We start from the raw sequence: 26,623 nt of genomic DNA, 5'->3' as shown, positions 1-26,623 counted from the left end.
TTAAATCTTGGCAGTTATGATCCTGGCTCAGGCCTTGGCTTATGGCAAGTCTGACTGTGTAGCTGCAGAAGTCCATGTGGCAGGATCAGCTACTGTAGTCTCAGCCTCTACAAAGCACTGCTCTCAGATAAGTGAACTGATTTGATGGATTAATGTAGTAATACCAAAGAGAGAAAAACTTATCTGCAGTGCTGTGAAGTCAGAAGCTTAGTAGAGCTGCACGGAAGGTTTGCTCCAGGAGTGACAGCTATCTCTCCTTTCACAGTGACTGCCCTCTCAAATTCAAATAGTGAGGTCAGGCTAAGGCACAACATAGGTTTAAGGTAATAAACTATGGAAAGACATACGCCATCGGAGTTTCAGGGACATATGCAGACACATTTCTACTTGAAAGAGCCACTCTACAGCCTTTTACCTTCAAGCCCATCCTGCAGCCTCTGATTGTCAGGAGTTAGTTTTATATCATATACTTCCTCTTTGCCTCCATGACCTCACTGCACCTTGGGCAAACAGCAGGATTGAAGGGAAAGGCTGGCAAAGTACATTTCTTCTTTGTATTTGCTCACGATGTGTTTTTCTGCAAACCATGTGAAGCAAAGAATGAGAATACGAGTAGGGGCTCAAAACATAAAAATGCAAGTGGGGCTATGCTTTCACTGCCTTTGTTTCTGACTTGAAAAGACATGCCTGGCTTTCAAGCTTCTAAGTGTTGTTGTTAGATACAAGCTGGAGAGAGGATGAATGGTATCATAAACACAGTGTATACCTTAACCTCATCACCTTGGGAATGCACATCTTTCAAACATGTGTAGGAAAACACTTCAGCAGTATTGCATCCCAGTGTCAAACCGTTTCGTTCCTAGAAACAACTCAGAGGTGTGTCTGCATTTTAATAATTTCATTTTTTTCATTGAGTCACTGAGGCAAAGTATTCTAAGGAGCCCTGTCCCAAGATAAGATTTAAATTGTTTTCCTGGGAAAGGATAAAAAATGAAAGATCTTAATCCATGTCTTTCATTTCAAATTACATACGGAAAAAATCAAAATCCTTTGTTTTTTTCATTAATATCATCTACCTAGGTGCTTATGTTGCCTTCCAGCAATGTCTCTGTATTTCTTGCTCTGTCTGAAACACCACCTGCGTCTAACTCCGTCCTAGTGCCTCTCTAAATGTGACGAGAAAATTCATGTATTTAGGAAGACAACTAATAGGAAATTTAAACTAAGCTGTTCTGTTAGGAAGATAGAATTTCAGGGTAATGTTTTAAACAGTTAACAATCCATTTTGCTTTTATAATTAAAATATTAGTAAATGTTAGCATGGAGAATTTGAAAGCTAGATGATATTATTTGTTTCAGTGTCAGGAAAGGATAATGTGAAAATACTTTGAATAAGAATCTGTTTTTCAAAGAATTTTGGGCACCCACTGAGTAGAATGTCAACCACTTAAAAAAATCATAATAGCAAAAGCTTTTACAAGTTACTAATCAAATTTGAAAATCTGTGGTTATGTTGTTACTATTTTTGCTGTTGGTGTCTACTAAGAATTTTAGGTGGAAAATTGAAACTTTTACAAATTGAGTACTTTATTAAAATGACAGATTATGCACTTTGTCCAAGAGGAATGTAACTGAAACAAAAGAGAAAAATATAAATTAAAATATAGACCCAACTGAGGAAAAAGACAAATAGCCTGTAAATAAAACCTGAAACATTAAACATTCAGCAAATGCAAAGTGCTCCATGTTTCTGTGTGTACAGAAGTTTGGTTTGAGCATAATTGTGTTTATACAGTCTTTGTTCAGCTGATGCTGCTGAGGAGAAGGTGCCAATGCAGTAAGTGCCCAATTAGAGCAGCAAAAGGTGAGTGAAAGTCTTGTGGGGCAGACAAAGAGCTGATCCAGCAGCTTGGATCAATCAGAGTAACCCAGCATTGCTGCTTGAAGCCAGCATCTTTAATTAAAACCCTTGTATTTCTCTAATAACTTTACATGTTCATAACACTATTTCATTGATTTCAGTTATTTCCTATTTTTTTCTTCATAGATTTATAGTGTCCTGACGTAATTAAAGATTAAGGGAAACAATAAAGGAGACTGGTTATTTGCAGACATATATGAGGTGCTGCTCATTCCAACCCCAGCACAGCTTATTGCTATATTGCAGTGAAATACTGGTAGAGATTGAGTCTCCTACAGAAACCTCTCCCAATGCATGGAATGTTTTTTCAAGACCTTAATGTTTGTCCTTTGGTCCTGGCCCTGACTGTCACAGTTCTGTGCAGAACCCTCTGCATCTTTGGGATCCCACACAGGGTCAGTAGGCATCCAGGCAGGTAGTTGTGGTGATCCTCATAAAGTCTGATTTGAAACCTGGGCCCTCAGCTGTGAGGACCTTTTGGAAAGGTCTTAAGTCACAGCTATAAAAATCAATTGATTGCCTTTGGAGGAAAGTGTCTGGGGAAAAAAGCTTCTTGTCTTTTTAAACCAGAGCAGCTACATACATTTTCTGTGGGGTTACCCCATGGCAGTGATTGCAGGAAGCTGAACTGGCGAGTGCTGTTTATTGACATCTGAGCAATCAGAGTGTTTCAGGACTTCAAACTATACATAGAATTGCCTTGTATTTGTTTTGTTTGGGGAAAAACCCTTCATTGCAGACTGTCTTAGATATGAGTCCTTAAGAATATTCAGAGCCCACTGAGCTCATTTCTGTCATGATGTGTGGTGCCACTGAAGATATACCTGACAGGTCCTCCTCAGTTCTGGACCCTCAATAGCAGTTACAATGCACATATGGCATGCAGTGAACCAGAAGATAAATATATGTTGTAGCCTCTTCCTAGAATAAAATGTTGGCATTTCTGTTGGCATTGTTTCTTTTCCCAGCAAAATAGACAGTTAAGGAGAAGAGCGACAGACCTTTGCTGTAATTGTAAATTTTGCTTCAGGAAAATTCAGTGTTTCCTATCCTGAGCAGCATGGTAGAGGTCCTCATTGAGCTGTGCCTCATCAGAAGCAGAATATGTTTTTTGAAGGCATCCTTCTCAAGTATTTTGCTGGCAAGGGGACCATGTTCCTCCAGACCAGCCCTGGTGTGAGAGATGCTCTTGGTTCTTTTAGAAAGGAAAGAAGATGGAATTCCTCTAATAGTGCATAATTTTATTCTATAGATTATAAACAATCACTTCTTTTCGGTTATTTACATTTTTATGTCCTAAATAAATATTGTGCACAGCAAGAAGCTTTGGCATTACCTTAAGTATTCCTGGCAAGTAGTGGAGGGAATTTGGATTGGAAAGTACTTATAAAGGAGTTACCAATACATTAAATAGTAGAATTGAGCATAAAGTTGTATGGAATTTTGCATTCTCTTACTTCCTGTAAAGTGTTTTTCGTAGAGAAGTAATTAAATGCTTTTAACAAAATAGATGTTAAAAGTTAATTTCAGAAGCGTAACATCCCAGCTTTTATCACAAGACAGCTGACAGCACAGCCTCCTGGCGTTCTCTAGGTGGTGGTGGTCGGTATAGTCATTTGGATAATATTAATTTATTTTCTGTAAATTAAGATAGCAGCTATAGCTAAGTAAGGGAAGGAGGATGCTTCACTCCTAGACCATTGTTTGCACAAGACTAAGCCCTGAGGTACAATGGTGTAGTACTACAATCCAGTTGGTAGGTATAGTTATTTCCCTGTGAATGAAGACAGGATTGTGTTACATAGAATGGTAAGTGGTGTTGCCAAATGTGTTCCAAGGTTGTTGTCTGTTCTGTTACCATTTGTCAAACTCATTGCCATCAAGAGCAGCATTTGGCTCTGACACTGATGGCCCCACTCTGAATTTCACTCGTTTACTCAGCGTTGCAATTCTTTGTGGGGAAAACTCACGTGGAACTAGGCTCTTGTGTTTTGTGAGGGGGCTTTTGTATCCTGTTTACAAAAACTAATGATTTGAAAATACTATTCCACCTGACTTTCCAGGGATAAGAGCACACGCTTTGAAAATACTTTCTCCACAGTCCTGGAACAACATGTAGTTCCTAAAGAGGGTATCATGCGGGTATCCTGGAGCATATGAGTGGCCAATACCACCGAAGCTGTTATCTTAAAACTTGAGGGTTTTCCCAGTATGTGGTTTGTTGTTTTCCTCAGTGTGCAGTTAAAGAGCTCTCTGCTTAGCCCTGAACCTGACATGGTGATTTTTCCTGCCTCTCCCTAGTGACGAAGACAGTGTGTGCGGAGCAGTGTGATGGACGGTGCTACGGGCCCTACGTCAGCGACTGCTGCCACCGGGAGTGCGCGGGAGGCTGCTCCGGGCCCAAGGACACCGACTGCTTTGTACGTGTCACACTCCTCCTTTTCTTCTTCCCGGCAGTCACGCTGCAAGTTCTTTATGCTTCCACCGCTGAAAGGCACAGCTTTGTCCCTTTTAATGTCCAGCATGCACACTTCCAGCTTCAGACTGCTGAATTTTAGCATTTAATATTTTTCGTATTTATATTAACGTTACTTATCTACTTAATATTACCCATTAACAGACTTAAGAGATTTGTAAATACAGATTTGGAACCATTAATATGCTAATCTCTGTGATTTTTATCTTTTGCTTTTCCAAAATTAACTTTTAGAGGTGGTGGGAGATTTTTAGTGGTATTTATCACTACGTTTGAGCATTGCTTTTATTACTGCTATGTGTGCTTTTCATATGAAAGTCAAGAATACAATTTAGCTTCTCTGTGAAAGGCGTTCCCTGTTACTGCCAGATTTCATTCAAATTCAGCTTTTTTACCTGGCATCCTTCTTCATGGAGATGGAAGGGAAGTGGTTTCCAAAATGTTCTACCTCAATTGCATGCTGCTACATGTACTTCAGATGGAAAGAGGAAATGGGTAACTTTTTCCTGAAAGAAGCAGACAATCTGAACATACAGGCCTTTGGAAAAATTTATGTTGTTTGTAGTCCGTTATTTGTAAGAGCAACTTTAAAACCCAACTCTGATCTCGAAAAATGTGTAGCTTGTCATGCTGGGTTGCAGAGACACATTTTGCTACTGTTTTCGGGGGAAGCAAACCTAAGTCTAAAGAAGCCTGGAGCTAGAACATGCACAGAGAACTGGATTTTCAAAGGTACTCACATGACTGAAGAGAAAAATATCTAGGGAATTGACTTTTCCAGATAGGACTGGGAGGAGAGTATGAAAAATTGCAAATGTTTTGAAACTATGGGCGAGTGATAATGAACAAGCAAAAATGAATCTTTCTGTGGCTGGCCCTGAGACCTGCTCACTGTTCAGGTATCATTTCATAGTGGTAGGTGGTGTACTTCAAAACCACATTCTAAATGTTGTTTTTTTGGCTCCTGATGGAATGCAGTGGTGGCCACTGTTAACAGGTTTTACTAAAGCTGCTCTCTGTGGCTTTGCATGAGTAGGTGTTCAGCACATGTGGTATGGCTGATCCAGTGCTCACTGGAAGTTCTGTGTTGGCTTTGGACTGGAGAGATAGGAAAATAACATTCTTTCCCGTGTCACATACAATCTAAATAGGCAAAGGGAAGTGGAAAAATGCAGTTATTGTTCCCATATGAGTGTTGAGGAACATTCTGAAAGCTGATGTGTTGATGTACGCCCATTTCCAAAGGTTAAGGACAAGTTATTGGCAGTGTAAGTTGTGTAGTACCGCAGCCTGCAACAAAAGGAGTTAGACTCCCTGAATTGTGGCAGTCATGGAAATATGTATGCTAAAGATCAACTAGCATGTTTGTTCTGATCCAGCAGAGAAGCACCCAGGGCTTTATTCTCATTCAGTCCTGGCCCCAGAGCAATGTAAGAGAAATTCAGCAGGGGTCTGGCAATTTTCAGGACTAGTCATTACTTGCTTTGACACAGTGGGTGAAAAGTGTAACCCTTTAGGCTATAGACAACTGTTCTTAGCTTTCAGCTGAGACACAGAACTTTGATTTTTCCCTGTGCATTTCCCTGTGCTTTTTTCACAAATTAGTGGTGTTTAGCACAGAATGCTAGAAATTTGCATATATTACTGAAGCAATTATAAATGTATACAAAGAGTTTTAGTAATAAATTAAAAGTTCCAAAATCTTCTAGATCAGTTTTTGCTGAGAATTGCCATCTCTCCGAAGAGTATTGGTGTGCTTTATGCATTTGCTAAACTGTTATCAGAGAATTGTTATGTAAATGATAGAGTACCTTTTAAGCCAATATGTAAGAAATGGGCTAAGGAAACTAAATTAGTATATAAGCAAAAGTACAGTTTATGAAGCATTAAAAATACTTTAGTGTATTATGGCAGCTTGCAACAGCATCCTGTTGTAAATATGGTTTTAATATTTATAGATAAAATTCATCCATCCTCCTCCATATGCTGCCATACAATCATTTGCATATTCAGTTCTAAAAGCAAGACAGTAATCATCATCTGACATAACTACAATCAAACATGCTAAAGCAAAGTTTTAAAGATGTTCTCATCTTGGATTCAAAACAGATCTAAAACTTGAAATGCATAGGAGGGCCTCATTGAGTGCCCAGTGGAACCAGAAAAGTAACACCTGTTGGTTGGGTGGACTTCCCACCCAGTTCTGAGTAAAGTAATTGACTGTATTTATCTTAGTAAGGAAAAAAAATAAATAAATCTGTTTCTGTGAAAAACTGGCAGGTTTTGCAATAGGTATTTTAAAGAACCAGAAAAGACAGAATCAGCAGTTTGGCTTAGCTTGCTTCAGACAGTGCCTTCATCATGGATCCCCCTGCTTGTCCTTTTCAGCAGCATATATTGTCCTTGGGTGCATTATTAGCCTCTCCCTTCTGAAATCTGACAGGACAAGTAATCTCCCTCAGTCCGAATGGAGATAAGAACTGTTAGTAAAAGCAACAGAACAGAGAAATCTTTTTCACTTTTCTGTCAGTCCCAGCCCTGGAGGGGAGGGAACAGGACACATGTGTTGGTATACTTGTTGACTCTTTAAAGATACAAAACAATCTGTATTTTTTAAAACCTGGAAAAGCACCAGAAGGATTCATTCCTAGACTAACACTTCTGAAACAACCTGGAAGACAGGTTATTGAGGAACCATTATCGAGTAACAGTGGTTGCTTAAACTGCTAGAGGGATCCAAGCCAGGCTACAGCTTTCATATTCATATAAATGTGACATTCACGGTATGCTTTGTGAAAATTGCTCCAACTTTTTTTATAATCTGTGGTTAAAACCATAGACATGATATGTAGTGATAAGGAATGTCAAAATCAGTGGGGTTTTTTTCTATTACTAATTATCAACCTTGCATGATCAATTATTTTCCCTGCATACCATTACTTCCATTATCCACACACTTGCCTTTTCATTTGTCAGGGTCCTGTCCTCTGTCAGCTGTGCATGGCAGAGCTTGAATGCTAAGTGGTTCTAAGTCCTATTTTCTTTTCTCAGTGTGTGAAGCAACTGACCTTGTTAAACTTGCCACTTAGGGAAATGACCCCCTCCTGTGCTAGCTCAAAAGAAGTTCTTATCCCTCTTGCTTTCTAATTGGGAATTTTAGGTTTCAGCTGGATGATGGACTCATGCTGTAAGGAATCTAAAGGTTGGACCTCTGAAAAAGTCATTAGCATTTGTTTAGACTGACTATGATAAATAGCTGCTCACTCTTGGCAGTTTCAGAATGTGCTATCAAGTTGTGAATTAGTTGATTGCCAGTAGTAACAGTAGTTATGAAACAAACCACAGCGTTTTTTTGTTTTTGTAGGAAGTGTTGTAACAGTTAATGTTTCAAATTAAGGAGGCTCACTGAACCTGCTTAATTTGAAAAGTCATGTATTTGCCAAGATCTTAGCAAGAAATGTTAAGTAGCCAAATGAAGGTTAGAAAACTATATATCACACGCCTTATGTTGCAGCAAGCCCGTCTTTTAAACCTAAAAAAACCTAAAAGCAGCTATATGATTTAATTTAATATTTTTTGTCTCCCTTGTTTTGCAGGCCTGTATGAATTTCAATGACAGTGGTGCATGTGTCACACAGTGCCCCCAGACTTTTGTATACAACCCTACAACCTTCCAGCTGGAGCACAATCACAATGCCAAGTACACCTATGGTGCTTTTTGCGTCAAAAAGTGCCCACGTAAGTGCTGTGTTACCTGCCTTCTCCTGTGGTGAGGGAAGTTTGAGTTGCATTTCAAGAGCCTTAAAAACAATGAGTGCATAGCACCAACCCTCAGATCCCTCCACATGTGCTCACAGCCTGTAATAACTCCGTCATGTGTTAACTAAAGGCAGTGACGTTCTGGGTTTCTGACACTTCCCAGGTATCCTGTAGTGATTTTCCTAAAGAAAGGGGCTTCACTAGGTTTCTGTTTTCATGACCACTGCTTGTGACATTCATGCTGCAGATCAGTATTTTCAAATTTCAAAACAAACTGTTAAAATACTTAGTGGGATTGTGAAAGGGTAGAAATTTTTGTTTCAGGAAAATAACAATCCAGCACCTGGCACCAACTGCTTTCATGATACTGCTGCCCTTTTCTTAACTTGGAATAATGATGGTTTGACAGAAAGCTACTCCAAATATTTTCTGAACAGTTCTGTCCCAATCAGGAGTAAACACATAATACTAACAACAATGCAGTCTTAAAACTCCAGATTAAAATTAGAGGGGAATAGGGAGTTAAAAAAAAGAATAATCCCATGCATTTGAAAAACACATACTTCTGAGATACCAGCCAGCAAGTAACATTAAAAATTACAGGGTCATCACTTACACCATCTTTGAATCTGCTGGTTTAGTTAGAAAGAAAAATAAAGGAAACAGTGTTCTTGCCATCCTTTTCATTCCTACCAAGGTTTACAATTGTGTTGTGTGATCTGTAAATAGAACCATAATTCAACCCAAACCAAAATTCAAATTTTGAATATCTGTGAAGGAGTTCAGATTGACAGTAGGCTGAGGCTGTGTCTGTCAAGGCTTAGTTCTGTCTGTAATAGTGGTGGATTATTTGAAGGAAGATTGGGGTTTTTATGAACCTGGTATACCATGCACAATAAGGGGTATAAAAATTCTTTGCTTAAATACTTCATTGAGCTTTTCCCATTTTTTTTCCTTTCTTAACAGCATTAAGCTTTCAATTAGGAAGGATCAGTCATGATATATCCCCTTTGACAGCTGGTTTATGTGGCAATTGTCTTGTACACTGGTTTATGTCAGATGTATACATTTTTGTGTGTGTATGAAAAAGGGCACACCATCTTGTTTTGTTTCTCTCCAACGACTGTAGCTTTTTTTTACTATAAATAATAATAAAGCTAAACTGGGAGAGAAGGGAGGATCAGGCCTGACCATTCTGTGATTCACTCATTTTCATAAGTCTACAAAAATGTGTCTTTGCTTACTTGTACACTTCTGAAAACACTGAATGGTAAATGTTAATGTCAATGGAAAAGTGCTGAGGCAACAATATGTATTGACACAGAGTCCAAAAACTTGTGTCCCAGCACCATTATTCACTTTCTTCCAATATATTCTTTTTTTCTTTAGACAACTTTGTGGTAGATTCCAGCTCTTGTGTTCGTGCATGTCCAAGCTCCAAGATGGAGGTTGAAGAAAACGGTATTAAGATGTGCAAGCCCTGCACTGACATTTGTCCTAAAGGTAGGGAGCAGTTCGGTATCAATTTTCTTGAATGTAGCAGAGCAGGGTGTTATTTTGGCATGAAATACCCTTCATGAGTGCATTGTAGAATATTAACAGTCTTTCTTGAAAGTTTATTGAGTTGTAATGGTGATACAACCAAACTAATTACTTTTTATTAGATACAAATGAAGGAGATTTCTCTGTTGGTTTTAGAGAAATCTGAAAGAATTCTTGATTATATTATTTTAAGGACAAATTTTTCCTGGAGGTGTTTTAGAGCTGTCCTTTTGTCATTCCAAAGGGGACCATACAAATGCCCTGACTCTGATGTATGGTATGTCTCATACTTGTCAATACATTAGGTGTCCATATATTTCCTCTGTTTTTTAAAAATGTCTCTCTTTTCCCAGAATCTTCTACGTCCTTTCTAAGTGTCTGAAACATAGAGTAGTGATTCTGCTGTTGAGAAGACTGAAATCTGTAGGTTACTTTGCTGTCCTAGACTCCAGTAGGGAGACTTTTTGCTCCCTGCTTGAAGGTCTTCAGAGCAAAGCACCCTCATTTTTCCCATGTGGGCCTGTGCCACTTTTCAGTCCTAGTGGGCTTAATTGCAATAAAGAACTTTTTTTTTTTTTCTGTTTGGATAGACAGTTTGATGCATGAAAATATACATGTAGTGTTCCTTACTCTCTCACGAAGAAAGCTAAGTTATATGTTTATGGCTGGATTGAGTGGTATTTTGTGTGGTTGATACTTGCCTTTAGATTCCACTGTGAAATACCTTAACCTGTGTGCCAGGGTGTCCTTCTGTGGCAGGTACTTTAGTTTATTGTTTGTTTTAGATTTACACGTGCTCCCTTGGGAATGCGGGTCCCGGGTGCTGTTTGAACACCTCTGCTGAATGAAATGAAGATTCGTGTCTATAAGGTCAATGTGTTTTGATTCAGTAATTGTTTTTCCTAGTTCTTTACATAAGCTCCTTGTTTTGGCAGCATGTGATGGCATTGGAACAGGAAGTTTAGTGTCAGCTCAGACGGTGGATTCCAGCAACATTGACAAGTTCATAAACTGTACCAAGATCAATGGCAACCTTATTTTCCTTGTTACTGGGATTCATGGGTAAGTGAGAAAATATGTCATGGTGCCAGCTGAAACCAATTGCATCCACCTCTTAATGATGCCTGCAGGCTTCTTTGATGGAATAGCAGATAAATTAGTTTTCTGCCTTCCGTTATGAAGGAAACCATTGCCTTGACTCTAAAGATTCAACTTCTAGGAAAAGAAAGGATGAATCAGATTGTTTGCACTAAAAAGAGAAAAGACAACTATGATTTTTGGTTACTTCATGAGATCCTCAATACTGGCTTACAATAATGGCTGGTTAGAGGACAGAAGGGAGAAAGGGAAGCTACCTTAGGTGAGTTTGGTTTAAATCTTGCATGACCAGTAGTCTAATGTGCAGAATATGCGGAGAGAGAACCTTGCTTAGCATAACTAGCCATAGCCTGGGTGGCTGTCACTGCATATATGTACAAAGTATCCAAGTTTCAATTGCAGCGATACACAGAACTCACTGGTATTTAAATCCATTTTTTGGTTTAAATATGGCTGCATATTGAATAATGTGGAGTTAGAGAACCAGTGTTTTCAAGTCTCTCCGGTGTGTTCTTCTGGAGGAGAATACATCAGCCAGATAACTGGTGCCTTGCTGTTCAATTTGGTACAATGTGGGTTTGCCATTGTAGCAGAGGTGAATTCATGGGGCAAATGCTGCAAGGGTGGGACGTGCCCAAGGAAGGCAGACGTCCTCTGGTTTGATGTTCAGGTGAGGTCTAGAGCAATGCCACTTCTTTTCATTGTATTCTTTCTGTCACTGAGAGAACACACATTCATTTGTATCTTCTTACTAATGCAAGCCTTCATGTTGTAATCAGCCATGGTGGATTACATGTGACACTTTGAGGTATTTTTAGAGCTATTAAAATGAACAGAATTGTCAGAATGCACAAGTATGATTAAACCCTCTTGTCCCTTTGTTGTGGTAAGTATACAGATATTTTGTGGTACATTAACAGTATAAAATATTCAATTGCTTTTACTAGTGTGTAGGGTTCAAATTTTAGCTTGCTTTTTAGATTCCTCTGAGCTTTCAGCATTGCTTGCAACTAGTTGTCAAGAATTGATACCTGAAATGCAGTTCCCAAGCCAACTCCATGTTTGCAGCTTTATGGCATAACAAAAGTGTGATTAATTGAATGTCTGCAGATTGATCTGAAACAGAATTCTGTCATGAGTAGTGCCAGCAGATTTTCCTTTAGTCTTTCTATAGATTCTGATACGTTTAGGTTATAATGAAGTGGCTGACACTAAGCTGGCTGGCTCAGAGTTCCCTACTAGGTGAGGTGGAAAGAAATTACTTGTTTCCGTGATTTGTTGCAGTGATTGGTTGTAACGCTTCACCTGCTACTTGACTGCAGCCCTGAGCAAGGCAGCTGACAGCCCACTTCAGTGGGGCCCTGCAGCTCCGTAGTTCTCAAAAGGCCAAGAAATGTGAACTTTGAGTCTGTAGCTGGTCTTCTCATCTCTTCAGCAGGGAGTGCAATGGGAAAGGTTAATGTAGCATAGGGAGGAAGAAGGACTTTTGTTCAGGTGGTTTAAGGAAATGCTGCTTGGAACTTGCTGAAACCCTGGAGGAGGTAACACAGTAGTCTGCTCAGGCCATCACTTTCTGATCTGGCCAAAATGACTGGCCAGGAGGCTGATGTAAATCTGTTAGATCTCACAGGACAGGAAGAAATCAAGTAAATGCAAGGCAAGCAACTAGAGGCTGTGAGAAATTTTGTTGCAAAAGTTGTAGTAGCTGCAAAGTTATGAGATAAGTCTCACTAAAAAATCTGTCTAAATTAAAGGGATCAAACCCAGTCCTGAATAAAACTGTATTCACCTGAAAAATATCTAAATTTGAACTATAAGCAGAGGGCTAAAATAGTTTGTTCGATATTATAGAAGAATAGGCCATGCAGTGTTGAAACTGTGCAGCACTTAGTCTCCCATTCTTCATGAAGAAAACTCACTTCAACAAGTCTAAAGTATGAGGACACTGAGTTCTGCAACCCTAAATTGTTCTACAGCATAAATTACAGTAGTATATATTAAAGGAAGAGAAGAAGGTCGGAGAATGAAATCTCATAGTAGCTATATTTCTGGAACAGGTTTTTGTTTAAGATTTCTGTTACATTTTGCAAATCAATAATATAAAAGGGAAATTTAAAAAATGACAGTACCTGCAAAATTAGTTTATTATATAAATGGACAGTATAATACAACAGCAATCTTATATATTTTCTCTCCAACTTTTACTTAACTTCTTTTACAAATTTGTTTCCTCAGAGTGAACTGCAGCTTTTAGAAGGATGAATTTTTTTAGTTTTATACACAATTATTTATAATATTTTATATATAAATTTGATAATTATGAGTTGGCTTTACCAGTGGCCAGAAGTTAAGTGGGATGAAGGTGGACCTAAATTTTGCTGAGTCAGTAGTACTTTTCTGAGGCAATGTGTATGGATAAAGTGATCTTTATTAGGATACAGATCTGCTGCCCTGAGACAGAGACAGAAAAAACATTGACTGGAAAATGGGTAGAACCTGTATAGGTCAGATGCAGCTTTGTCTCCACTGTTTTCTTCTGGTTGGGGTGCTAAAAACTCCAACTGCCTTCTGCTTGTGTTGCTGCCTCTGACACGATGGGATATATCAAGGAGAGCTGTGATTTTAAGGGTGGACACCCCCAGCTCTAGCAGCAAATGCTACCTCCTCCTTCCCCCTACCTTGCAGCAGGAGCAATGAGCCCTCAGTGCTCACCAGCTTCTTATCTTCCCTTTAGTTCTCCATTTCCAGTTTCACGATGAGCTGGAACTAAGTTGATAAAACATATCAGACATTTACCTGTTTAAGAGGCTTAAGTGTTTATCTGCATTTTTAAAACTATTTTATCTTAGAATTTAGAGGTCCAATTCAGCAACCTCATGTTTATTACAGGCAAGGGTTTTCCTTTTTTGATGTTAATGCATTTTGAAAGCAAAGGTACTGTGTTTCTGTTAGGTAGTCAAAACTTGTTATTTAGTTTTCTGAGAGCCCCAAATTGTTAAAATTGAGCGTATTTGATGCTTCTGTGGTCCACTGGGCTTTATGCTGAGGTTCAAGAACTCATTTTGTTGCTGCTAGCTTGGAGTCACCTCCAGGATGGTTAGAAGTGACCCCATCAGTCTGTCATCACATAGACTTGTGAGGCCTCTCCCCAAAGACCCCCTAGTTGATTACCTGCATGTTTCAATTCCAAAAATGGTGTGTCCTGGAAAGCAGAAGGAGGAGAAGGGGAAGTGCATGCTCCAAATTTACTGTGGATGTTTCTTACTCTCAGCAAACCCACAGAAATACCAACACATGACATTAAAGAAAGATTTTTTTTTTAAAGGATTTTTGTTTGTTATAACCTTCTGATTGGCTTCTTAGGGGGCCAAAGTTTTATTTACTAAGTGATGTCACTCTCAAAATCGAGGTCAGCTTCATCTTCCTATGCTGTAGCATATCTAATTTTGAGATTTTAGTTTTTGGGGCTTATTTAATTTCTCTTGTGACAAACTTACTTGGCAGAGATCTGTACTTTTTGACATTCCCTGTTCAACACGTTCTAAAAAGTGTGCCCTTTACATGCCATGTATCAGGAACTGCTGGCATGCTCTTAGCTTTGTTTTCATTATAGCTTGTCACTTGTTTGAGGAGAAGTTTTGTTAGTCCTGGTAGTGCAGTATTGCAGCTGTGCCATTTCAGCTAGTATTCCCAGAAAAAACCATTGAAAATTCACTTTTTTTAGAGAGGTCACCCATGGTTGTTTCAAATTCCTTCATTTTCCATAGCATAAGTATTTGCTAAGACATTAATGATGTTAAGCACCATTATTTTCCTTCAAGATGACTTGGGAGAAGTTAGACACAGGTCTACAAGCGCAATATGCTGAAAAAATCTGGCTCATATGCTTCCTAAAAGCAAAGTGTTGAGTACCTTAATGCTGCTTTCTACACGGTATAGCTTTGAGAACCTAATCTTTTATTATTTAGAGCATCACATTATGTGTTTTTAATCTTTCAGAGACCCGTATCACACAATTGCTGCAATCAATCCAGAGAAATTAAATATCTTCCAAACAGTGAGAGAGATAACAGGTAAAACACTTCTGATTTCCTATAATGTGAACTTCTCATTTTGCGTTTATGGCTGTCACTTGTTGGGTTTTTCTGAAGAACACAGGGTACTTTTTCTTTAAGCTCATCCTGCTGTCATTTTTATTTAAGTTTAATGCAGAACAACTTCAGTATTAGTTGACGTTCACGAGTGTGTTGTCCTTTGCTCCTGAACACAGGATACCTGTTACATTTGGGGTACCAAGACCTTACTAGCAAGTGGACAAGGGGTCTTGGTCCCATCTAGCAAAGCAGGACAAGTGTTGCAAGGGGGGCACCTAGTGAGGAAAATGGTGCTGAAATGTGGGAAACAATTGTCTTCACCTGAAAATATTTGAAATATGCCTTGGAAAAACAGACAAACCAATCTGCTTTTACAGCTACTTCCCTTGGTCTAACAGAAGATGCTGCTGCAAATTAGCTTCTGTAATTTAAAGATAGATGTATAATGTGTGGAGTGGTAGTGCCTCCCATTTTTTGTGACTTTTCAGCGGGGTCATAGAACTAGAACTCAGGACTTTTGTTTTCTTGCATTTTGCTTCTTGTTGTTTCATTTGGGGGACAGGGAGGAAGATACTAGAGCTCTGAGTTCTTATTTGATTGCTGATTGTGCACAGATAGGGAAATGCAAAAAAATAATTCTATTACATGCACCAAAAAAAAAAATACCTTTGGGCACTACAGCTTGGTTGTAGCTGGGTAGAGCTCAACAAGTGTTAGGCATTTGAAACAAGTTCTCTCCCACATGCTTTACCTCTCAAAAGCAAACCAGTGTTTTTCAGCAAACCAATGGGATTAAAATGGAAAGCAGACTCTTTGTCTCCCCCTAATTAAGGTCAAAGATAACCTGGCATCTGGATGGCTGTAATTTGCCATTCTTAAGAACAGTAATTAACAGTCTGAGTTCTGCTACTTAAGTGGAATTACCCCTGTGCTTAACTATGTACTGCATTTCAGTCCAGTAGAGTCAAAACCATCAGGAACTGCCCTCTCTGGAAGTCTGTGTAGCACAAAACAAGTGGTCCGACACACCTGTGCAGAGAGTGCTCTGGTGATGAACAGTCCTCACCTCAGAAATTAATGCAAGTGCTTTGTTATAGGGAAGTCTTGCCGTTTTTAATGAATCACGATGGAACTCTCAACTTCTGGCCTCAGTCTCTAGCACATTTTAGAATAGCATGGTGTTAATTCAGGCAAATCTTCATTTTATCTGCTGCTGCTGTTTACAGAAGGCTGGGAGGCCTTGCAAGGTTCCAGCCCATGTTTGGGTTCTCCCTCACTGTGGCTGCTGAAAGTGGATGCAATGCTGCTGTGACCAGTCCTCCTGTGCTTTCTTGGAGGAGACAGTGGTGAACAGCCTGGTAGTCTGCAGCATTCCTTATTCATTTCTTTGTCTCAAACCAGCACTGTCTTTCATTTATAGGCTAGGCCTGTCATAACTTGTGTATGTGGTAAAGCAGTCTTTATTGTTGAAATTATTGATGTTCATTTTCCTCCTTCAGGGTATTTGAACATACAGTCATGGCCTGAGAATATGACAGATTTCAGGGTGTTTTCTAACTTGGTTACCATCGGTGGAAGAGCTCTCTATAGGTAAGGTACTTCCTCTGTTGATGGAATGATTTTTTATTAGTATTCAATGATTCTTCGTTCAGTAGCACAGAATGCAGCATCCTGCATTCCTGAAAGGAAGGACATCATAAATTGATTTATTTTTTTCTTTGTTCATTACCAGTATCTTTGCTAATTGGTTGTTTGTAATGGATGATACCTTCTGAACATTATTTTTAAAAAAAGTATTGGTTCATGGCTGTAGCTATTAACTCATTGTCTGGAACTTACATTTTATGGTTTAAAATACCTTGTGAAAAAATATAATTTAAAAGACATAAATAGTAGAACTTAGCCCCATTATTACGAGTTTGTATGGCCACAGTTGGAAGTGCAGGCTCATGTGCCTGAAGAACAATGTGGTTTTGAGATAAAAGATCAGTACAAAGAAGAACACTCAAATCACTGAGGTACCTTGCAGGTGGGAGTGTATATGAGCTTTGTAGTGCTGTGTTTACCAGGGATGTTTCTGTCTGAAAACTCATTGAGAAACTGGTTCGAAGAGAAGAAAATGTGGTGAGAAATAATGGGGGAAGCACAAGGTGGTACTTAAGTGATATATATATATATATATATATATATATTTATAGATATATATATAGAGCAACCCCTTGTTACGCATTGTGGGGATGAATAAATCAGGCACAGGATTCTGCTGGCATCTTAAACAGCAACCTGAGCAGAATATGAATAGCAGTGAAACCTTGAGGTTGAATCACAGCATTCTGTTTCGAAGCAGCAATTTTTATTTGGAACAGCTGGAAAACAATTACAGTCATTAAAATACAATAACTTAAAGGATGCCCAGAAACTGGATATTGTCTTCACTAATCATCAGTCATAAAATATGTGCAGTCGTTTCCATGTTACACAGACAATCATTTACTGTTCCTTTGATGAAAAAAGGTGATAACCACATATTACAACTAAAGAAAAATGAAATGTAGAAAGTTGGCTGTAAAAATTTCCTTGAAAATAACAATTTCTTCCTGTATTACTTTAAATGACATTAATTTGATGCCTGTCAGAAGATGTTTGAATACATTTTGCATGACTTTGTCAGCTTCTCTGTAGCATATAAACAATCATAGTATTAATGCTGTTGAAAAAGAAATCTGAATTTTATTCATTTTTCCTAACAGCACTTTATCTCAAAAAATCTGTTAATGGAGGAAATGGAACTACGTGAGGAGTTCTGCTGGCCTCCTTGGCCTAGTGCTGTGAGCATCACAGCTTGTAGCATCTCAATTCTTACAGGACTCCCCATTTTCTAGGCAGTAGAACTGGAGGTTGACTCATAAAATACTTGTGTCACCCCAAAATAAAAGTCTTGTGGCCAATTCTCCGTTTTTCCAGAAAGATCATCTTGCCACTAGGAACTAATTCCAGTGGGAAATTTCCAGCCAGCTCTAGTAAGTTCTGCCTTCTGGAGCTAATTCCTGTTCTCTTACTTTTGTTCTCATCACAGTGGCCTTTCCTTGCTCATCCTAAAGCAACAGGGCATTACCTCTCTGCAGTTTCAGTCCTTGAAGCAAATCAGTGCTGGCAACATCTACATAACAGACAACAGCAATTTGTGCTACTACCACACTGTCAACTGGACCAGCCTGTTCAGCACACCCAGTCAAAAGACAGTGATCCATCGGAATAAGAGGGCAGAGAACTGCAGTAAGTACTGCTGCTCACAGCACGTCATCTTCTCTATGGCTGCCTCACCTGGGGCGAGAGGGATTCGGTTACAGACAGGTTACAATGCAGAGAGCAGGTCAGGAACTCAGCTGGTGTCTTTTGGAGCTCCGTGGACATTAGTGGAGATGAGATCATTTACAGCATTTAAGGATTTGGACCAGTCTGCCTCTGTAGGAAAAGGAAAATTTTTAAGGCATGAACAAATGAAAGGGAGCAGAGAGAGCCCACTGCTTCCTTACCATGATGTGAATTTTCCAGGGTAGCGATCCAGTTTCACAGACATGAATCATGAAGGCTCTGATTGGAGTGTTCATGACTTTACAGACTTTACAGACTCAAAAACTACAGCCCTTTCCTTATGAAGCGAGATTAGCATATTCTGCTTCCCCTACCCTGCCTCATCCAAGTGGCCTTGTCTTAATCCAGAAAGGTCACTTTTGGGACTGACTTTGATCACTGACTTCCCCCTTTTTGTATTTGTCCTATCTGATAAAGAACAGTACTTTTAATTGGGCCTAATTGTCTGTCAGGAAAGCTCACATGCCAGTCCCTGGGCTGAGATCATAGTACTGAAAAGCCAAAGAAACCTCTGTAGCAGAAGATTCAATTTGCTTATACAGAAAACAGGCAGTAAATTGCATTAATACAAGCATATTGTACCAGCAATACAGCTAATTTTAAGCATCTGTTAGACTGCTAGCAAGAGAGGAGATTCATTAAATTGCTGTATGCTTAAATGATATTTCTGGGTTTTGTGCTTTGACCAGCCAAAAATGTTTTCTTTGGGGTTTTTTTGAGGCTGTAATCCTACTTTTAACTTAAGCTTTTAGTTCTTTTGTTGTTGGTTTGTTTGGGTTTTTCCTTTTCTTTTTCCCTCCCTTTCAAGTACTGTTCTGATCTGCTTTGAAATATTTTGTGACTGCACTCATCAGTGTAGTACACCTTCAGTGTTAGGTGAAACACAACAATAGCTTTGTCACTGCTGCTCAGTTACTTTACTAATCTCTTCTACCATGTATGAGCTACAGAAAGTACAAAGTCTTGTTTGGTAGGTCTCTGTGTGATTTTGTTGTGGGTTATTATTATTAATAATAATCTTATTATTAGGCTGTCTCTTTGCATGCAAGTTAAAAAATGCCACTTGCTTTCAATGTAGACAGTGTAATGTGATCAAAGAAGGCTCTATTTTCAACATACCCAACTTTATCTTGTTCTGATTTAGCTCAGTTGCTCAACATGGGTGAGCTTTGTATTGTTGTCTTAATGGCTTCCATTCTCTTATTTTTCGTTCTTTCCACCTCAAGGCTTTTTCTTTTCTTTGAGTTCTTATTTTCTTTGAGTTCTTCGGAGGGAGAAGAATATTTGAACATTGAATAAGGTCAGCCTTGCAAGGGGAAAGCATGTGTTTTCTGGAACATTCAAGTCCCTTGAAATTTGGAGGAAAGCTCCTGACTTCCCATGAATAACAAAGCCTTCAGTCTTGCCAACTGAAGCATTTAGGGATGGCTTGTAGTTCCAGTGTGCAGTCTGTTTTTTCCTGCCCCCAAATAGAAAGCCAACTATGAAAAACAGTGTATTAATTGGCAAATGGAGATGCTGCCAAGAAAGAGGTGTGCTGCTATGCTTTCCCCTGCAGATCAGTTCCCCTTACAGGATCAGTTGGTGAGGAACCGCCTAGTTCTGTGCTAGCAGGCTAATAACAAGTATACTTTTTATGTCAGGAATGCAGAATTAGCCTTTTGAGATCTCCCATAAGGAATTCCTTGGACTGACAGAAGTCTGAAGAAGCACAAGGTCTTGATGACCATGCAAGAGTCACTAGGGTTATATTCCAAGATCCTGGTGGTCGCATCTTGTGAGGAGATACATGAACTTGTGAACCTTCCATAGAGCACAAGTTTCCTCTCTACCACAGGAAAAACCGCTGACCATGGGAGAAAAATTGTGCTCTTAGTGCCTGATGTCTCATACAGTAATGATTCTTCTTTGCTTCAAGTTCTCTATGACTTACCATATGTTAGAAGACAATGGAAAATCACTCAGAGGTAAACTTTGTAAGGTGCTTTTTCCTTTCAAGGGACAGTGTCCCAGTTGTTTAACTAGTTTTGAGAGCTTGGGGACGTAGCTGAACACATTAGTTTGGAAGATATTCTCATATTAATTGTCAGGAGTCCTTTGGCAAATACCTTCTTACCCTTTCCTGGGATACTCACTTTGAGTCCCTTTGAAGCTGCCACAATTACTGAAACATGGGCTTCCAGGGTAAATGGAAACTTGGATGTGCTGTCTCACAGCCCTCACACTGTATGTTTTGTCACTAAATTTGCACACAAAGGGAAAATGTAAACTTTATTTCACTTCTAGCTTGTTGAGGATCTGTTATAATAAAGACTTGTCATTTTCCAGGAAGAAAAATAGTCCTAAAGAAAATTTAGCAGATTTAACACCATGAGAATCTTAATGAGGAAAACAAATCTCATTCATTTCGTTTTAAGAAGTCACGATGTCAGCTACAGTGCCAAGGGCCCTTTTAAAAGTGGACTGTAACTTGTGTTCATTAAACAGACTGTGTATAATGAACATAGGCCAGGGGCCAAGTGACTCCAATCCAACTGCAATGGCAGTGCAATCCTAACAGGGAACAGTGGTTTCCTCTCTCTAGGCACATCTGTATGAATGAATTGATTAATGTTTTGTGGCCTCACGAGGGTCAGCATGAGCTGAGAAGAGCTCTCTTGCTGCTTCAGTTCTGCCTGTCCCTCGGCACCTCTCAAGGGTTCAGTAGGTTCTGCTGCAGGTTAGATGTCTAACTAAAATCTTCACAAGTGCTTGGAGTAAGGCAGTTCCTTAGCACCAGATGCATTCCTCCAGCATCCTTTGAAGCATCTGTCATTTTCAGGAGAGGCCAACAGACCAGGGTTTAGGAGAGTTTTCCCTGCATCTTCCACTGCCTGAATGTCTGGGATCTGAGGGCAAGCCTCTAGGGTTTCCATTTCTGCCTTTCATATTTTGCCTGTTCTAGACACCGATTCTGCAGATGCTTGGGCATGTGCCCATGCCTCTTGAGTGACAAATAAGACTCATCCGAATGGGGAAGGGAAATGAGTAAGTAAATATTTGCAGGATCAGCAGGATCCTCTGTGGCAGAAATACTGTCTGTTTGCTTGCATAGTACCTAGCAGGGTGTGACTTGTTAATAAAAATATCTAATTTTTTTTTTCACATAGTTTCCAGTCAAGAAACCAGTCTATACCATGATAATTATTACTGCCACTTTCAGATACATTTATTGTTATTTCTTTGTATATTTTGAGTCACTGTCTGTTTAGGTTTGTTTACCCCACTACCCAGTGATTGTTAATGGCTTAAAACAAGTTAGAGCAAATATTTTCTATCCATGTGTAGCTTTTCTGAAAACTTACATAGGAGTTTCCAAGATTTTCTAGTCACCATCGTATTTAAGTGACTTTTATGATATATCCCAAGATGATGGTATTTTTTCATACCGTTTAATGCTGTGTTCAGCTGACTCTATACATCAGTGAGGAAATACTGAAAAATTGCTGAGTGTGTAAAATTGTTGGGGGAAAATTTGGCCTATATTAGTGTTTCATCTTTGAGATAACACTGACATGGTAGATTTTGGCAAAACTCTGATTTTGTTTTTTCAATGAAGCAGACAAAGACAATAGACTTCAGCCAGTGGAAAATGTTACAAAATTATCCAGCACACAAAATATACTTTATTCTCCTGATGCCCTCAATTATTTAATCTTGCTGTTTTTGCCAATTGTTAACTATGTTAAAATAGTCAACAAATACTTCACTGCCTCCAAGATGGCTTTTCCAAATGGTGGTTAAAAGCCTAGGGCAGACTTCCCTTTTTTGTAGAATGTTGAAAATACAGGAGAAAAACATATGTGTGTGTTTTTAATAATAATAATAATAATAAATAATCCATAAACCTCAGGATGCTCTACTACTTTGTGTTGTCTTTCTAACATTGTCCCATGCAGGGCCAGAAAGGTGGGGGTACCTGGAAAGGATGTGACCTCTCTCTTCTCCACCTTCCATACACACATTCAGGGATAGAAATATCAGTATCCAAGCTTGTGATCACCAGGGTGGTGGTCTGTGACCACTGGAAGTCTTCTGAACTGTGTAGACCCTAAAATACACCCAGGTTTGGGGACAGGTTGCAGGAGGAAATTTGAGGGCAAGGGACAAGTTGAGGCTTTAGTGGCTGCTGCACCAGTGCAGTCTGATGGTGTCCCCCAAGGTTGTTTGTGTTCAGATGTCAAATGGGCATCTTCAAACTGATAAGCCAAATGGAGATTAATTGGAGAGCATTTATCTAAAATGCTCTCATCTAATGTAGGCTTTAACTGTCTGCTACTATAAACTGTAATGTTAAACACTGTGCATAAAACTCACTTTGTTATGAACATTATTAATGTAGGATGAATGACTATAAAGTTATCTGCCAGAGAATGTGCTCCGGTAGTTAGATTTTACTCTTGCTCCTTGCTGAAGTGAAGAATATACCTTTTTTTCCCAGCATGGGTTTTTTTATGGAATAGTCAGAGGTGGCTCATGTGGAATACGAGTGCACAGAAAATAAAAGTAGAAAAAAAGTGTTCTTTTATACAAAGTTGTTTAAATAAATCTTTCAGCTTTAGTATCACCTGCAGTGTAAGGTGAAACCTTTCTAGGCAAAGATTGTTGTAAATGTGTTTGTTATGAATTATATCAATTTAGCCACCAATCAACAACTTGAATAAATTCATTAGCAAGCATGATACAAAGCTAATTGAAGTCTGCCAGAGTTTTTCTATTGAGTTCATAGGGCTTTGAATCTGACCCATACATGTACAGCCAAATAACAATAATTTTTCTTTTTTAGTAGCTAATTTTCCTGTGTTCTGTCTGGATTGGGGAAAAACACTGAACCCTTCTGCGTCTAATCTGTGTGACCCCATTAATAAAGAATGATCCCTTCTTCTAAAACTCCTGATGAAAATGAGTTCCTGTCAGGAACATTACTGTTCTTTCCTTCCTCATATGGCTGTGTGATATGCTGCAGCTTCAGAACATGCTCAGCTCATGGAAATGCCAAATTACGTCTAAAATGGAAGCATTTCTTTAGCCATTCTGATAATTAAAGAAGAGGAGGACAAGTGTAATGGGTTTTTATAAGTTGTCAAAACAACCACTCCCTTCTTGCCAAGATTCATTTGTGAAAACATTTCTGTGACTTAGAAATAAGCTAAAGGAAAGAGTGGGTTTTTTTGTTTGTGTTGCTTTTGACTACAGGCACTGTGTTAGCTAGATTTCAATGGGGTAATCATGAATTTTTTTATTGAAAAGCTCCCTTTTTATTTGCATAAGGGTTACTCAGTATGTCTTCTGAGCTGTCTTGTAATGCTGTCACTTGCTGTTTGAAGGGATATTTTAGCGCAACACTGTGTGTGTGTAAATAAATCCCGATTAGTCTGAGTAGTCTGACAGCTGAGAACAATGAAAATAAAGGAAATTACTGGTAATAAATTTAGATTTACCAAAAAAAGGTGAGAAAGCAAATAGGAAACTGCTTTCACATGCCAAGTCGGGAAAACAAAATAGAAAAATTACCAATATTCTTAAAATTTAAAATGAGAAGAAAGGGATCTCCAAACCAGGTTGGGCTTTTTTTGTTGCATGGCAGGTACCTAAAGTGAGTAATTGATTAGAAAACAAAACTATTCATATAAAAAGTTTGCTAGATTAGAACTGGGATAGTTTCTGGGTTTGGGTTTTTCCTTCTTTTTTTTTTTTTTATTTGCTGATACAGTTTAAGGATGAAGCTGTGTGTGAATCCCAGGTGTCCCTGCTGAGGCAGGACTCAGTGTCAGTCACACATCACCATGAGACTGGATGAGTTCAAGGGAGATTGGCAGACCAGGCATGAAGGTGCTGGGGGGGAGCACTCAAGTGTGCTCTAAACCCTAAGGCATGATCGGGGCTCCTCTGAAATGACCAGCTTTTTCTGGATGCTCCTGTAGTCAATGAACATGACAAAATTGCCCTTTAATACCAAGTCAGTGCCCCTCCTGAACTGTACTGCACAAAGCCAGCGTGAGACTGAGATATGCATGAAATTTCTATAAAGTAGGTGCAAAAGGAAACTGTGGGCTACATGTGCAGCATTTGTTAAAGCAAAGTTTTTGCCTAATTCCTTTGATTTCTGTGAAGTTCAGTCAGCAGCATAGTGGAACTACTGACACTTGATAGTTGCTATAAAAATGTTGCTATGCTTAAAAGAAATTAGTGTAGAGATAGTAATAAAAAGCTGAATTTTGTGTCTCTGCTCATGCTGGCTGTGCTGGTGTGGTTCCTTTGCAGCAGAAGGGCTGCTGGTTCACAGCAGAGCTCAGGGAAGGAGGCTAAGGCATGTCTCTGAAATGCCCTGCTGAGTAGCTCATGTCCCTCTTGCTGTGCTGGAATCTGTGATAATTAATACACTTTAAAGGGTATTAAATGACCACCTGGAATAACTCCTAAACTTAATTATTTTCTGTTTGGCTGTACCTGATTTGAGCTTTGAGGCAAAAGAAGAACGAAAAAGATACTTCTGAATACCTTTTGGATGTTGGCTTTAAAAAAGTCTATCTGACATGAAAAGAAAAAGAAAATTAAATTCCAGCCTTGATAAAACGTGCACAGACTTTTCATGTGTGAGGTTATTTGTGGTGCATGAATAAGACAGTAATAATAATAACACTACTCCTCTGGCCATGAATTACATGTCTTGCACAGCAGAGCCGTGCAGGGTCAGTGGCAGTGCGGTACAGGTAGGAAGCATCCTGGTGGATCTCTTGTTCTTGGGTCAGTTTGCCTGCAAGGGCTGGAGGACATGAAATCTTTGATTGGTTCCTATGCTGCTTGTAAAAGTATAAAGGTGAAACGTCCTTTTTTGGCAGTGAATTATGAATATGTTGTAGGCAGCAAACCAAACAAGTAGGTGAGGATTTGCCGTCTTCAATCCCAATAAAGCAAAATGTCCTATTGCAAGAAGGAAGGAAATGAAGAAGCAGCTTTGCTCCTCTTGCTACGTGGGCTAGGAGAGAGACCATGCATACAATTATTGTGTATTTTTATCTAAGAACTGCTTTCTGACAAGTGCAGTGGTTAGAAAGCAGGGGGACAGGGCCAGGCTAGGCAGCGTGTGCAGTGTGAAAGTGGACTTCCTGCATGTCAGTGGGCAAAAGGAGGTGCAGGAATAGCCTGGTAGGAAATAGGAGAGGACATGGGCCAGGCCTGCTATATAGATCAGGAAGATGTGTTTGACAAACAGAGTGCCAACATCCAACAGTGCTGCGCGCTGGAAAGCGGCAACGGAGGAGCAGTTCAGGAGAGTTGCTGCCCGGAGCAGGGTGTGCTCCTGTACAGTCAGCTGCTGTGATAGGCACTGTGCTGCAATGGGGGACGTTATATACTGTGGAGCACAGAATAACCAGTTTTAAAACATGCCTTGGACAGCAGAAAGCATCTTTCTGCTGGCTCTTCTGCAATTTAGAAGGGCTTTGTGCTTCTCAGGTGATAAAACTCAGTATACTCTTCAATTGTTTGGGTAGATTGTAATAGACAGTACCTACTTGCACTGTTCCAACCTTCACAGGGGAGACAAAACCATCAAGTATCCTAAAAGGAAAAGAGGATTTGTTTTTTCCTGTCATCCAGCTGTGCTGATGCACTGAAGGAAGTGTAGAAAAATAGTTCATGAAGAACAACTGTCTTTTTATTTCATATAAACCTGCCAAAGGGTTTTTTGCATTTTGCAAAAAGATTCTCTGTTGATTTTATTATTTCTTCTCTTTAAATGTGTGCTGGGCAAGTACAATTGCTGTTTTATACGTGTATTCAGTGTGTGTGTGTTTGTTCCCAGCTGTTCATCTTCCTGCTATAGCATTGGAGGGGGTGTTAAAATTCTCCCAGCACACCTACTTTTAATTTTTATTTGACACTTCCCTTAAGCTGTTTCCAATGTTTTAAAAAGCAAACAAGGGTCTATATTGTTGCCATCTCTGATGTTTCAGATCTTTGGTGATTTTAATTTATTCAGCACAATGTGTAATCCATTTGTGTAAAACATTTCATAGTGGAAAAATGAATGTGAAAATGTGAAAGTCCTTTCACATGCCAGAATTTGGCTGGAACTGCACCCTGGCTTTCTTCAGATGCTGGAGAGATAACGTATTTTCTTTTGTTCTTTGCTCATTTTCTCCATCTGTCACATCATCTATATATTTACATAGAGAAGGATTTATATAAAATAAAAATACAGACTCTCATTCTTTGAAATAAACTTTCCCTCTCACCCTTTGTTCACTGCTTATTTTGGGAGTTTTAATAGAAAGGCTCTTTGGCTCTTCAGCTCTTCAGGTGCTTTTTACAATA

The 26,623-nt window shown here is 39.2% G+C and overlaps 1 protein-coding gene across 5 annotated transcripts in view; it reads left to right on the top strand.

Moving 5' to 3' along the window:
• ERBB4 (erb-b2 receptor tyrosine kinase 4) overlaps window positions 1-26,623 on the top strand; it is a 605,204-nt gene that overhangs the window by 426,046 nt on the left and 152,535 nt on the right. For all 5 annotated transcript variants that reach the window (XM_064661948.1, XM_064661949.1, XM_064661950.1 and 2 more), the window contains exons 6-12: window positions 4,223-4,341; window positions 7,994-8,135; window positions 9,546-9,659; window positions 10,634-10,760; window positions 14,796-14,869; window positions 16,390-16,480; window positions 17,967-18,166. In XM_064661948.1, coding sequence (XP_064518018.1) covers window positions 4,223-4,341; window positions 7,994-8,135; window positions 9,546-9,659; window positions 10,634-10,760; window positions 14,796-14,869; window positions 16,390-16,480; window positions 17,967-18,166 — 867 coding nt within the window. The remainder of the gene's footprint in view (window positions 1-4,222; window positions 4,342-7,993; window positions 8,136-9,545; window positions 9,660-10,633; window positions 10,761-14,795; window positions 14,870-16,389; window positions 16,481-17,966; window positions 18,167-26,623) is intronic.

Source organism: Pseudopipra pipra, chromosome 7 (assembly GCF_036250125.1).
Source record: "Pseudopipra pipra isolate bDixPip1 chromosome 7, bDixPip1.hap1, whole genome shotgun sequence".
NCBI lineage: Eukaryota > Metazoa > Chordata > Aves > Passeriformes > Pipridae > Pseudopipra > Pseudopipra pipra.
The sequence above is the reverse complement of the archived record's forward strand: the minus strand, read 5'-3'. Positions and strand labels throughout refer to the sequence as shown.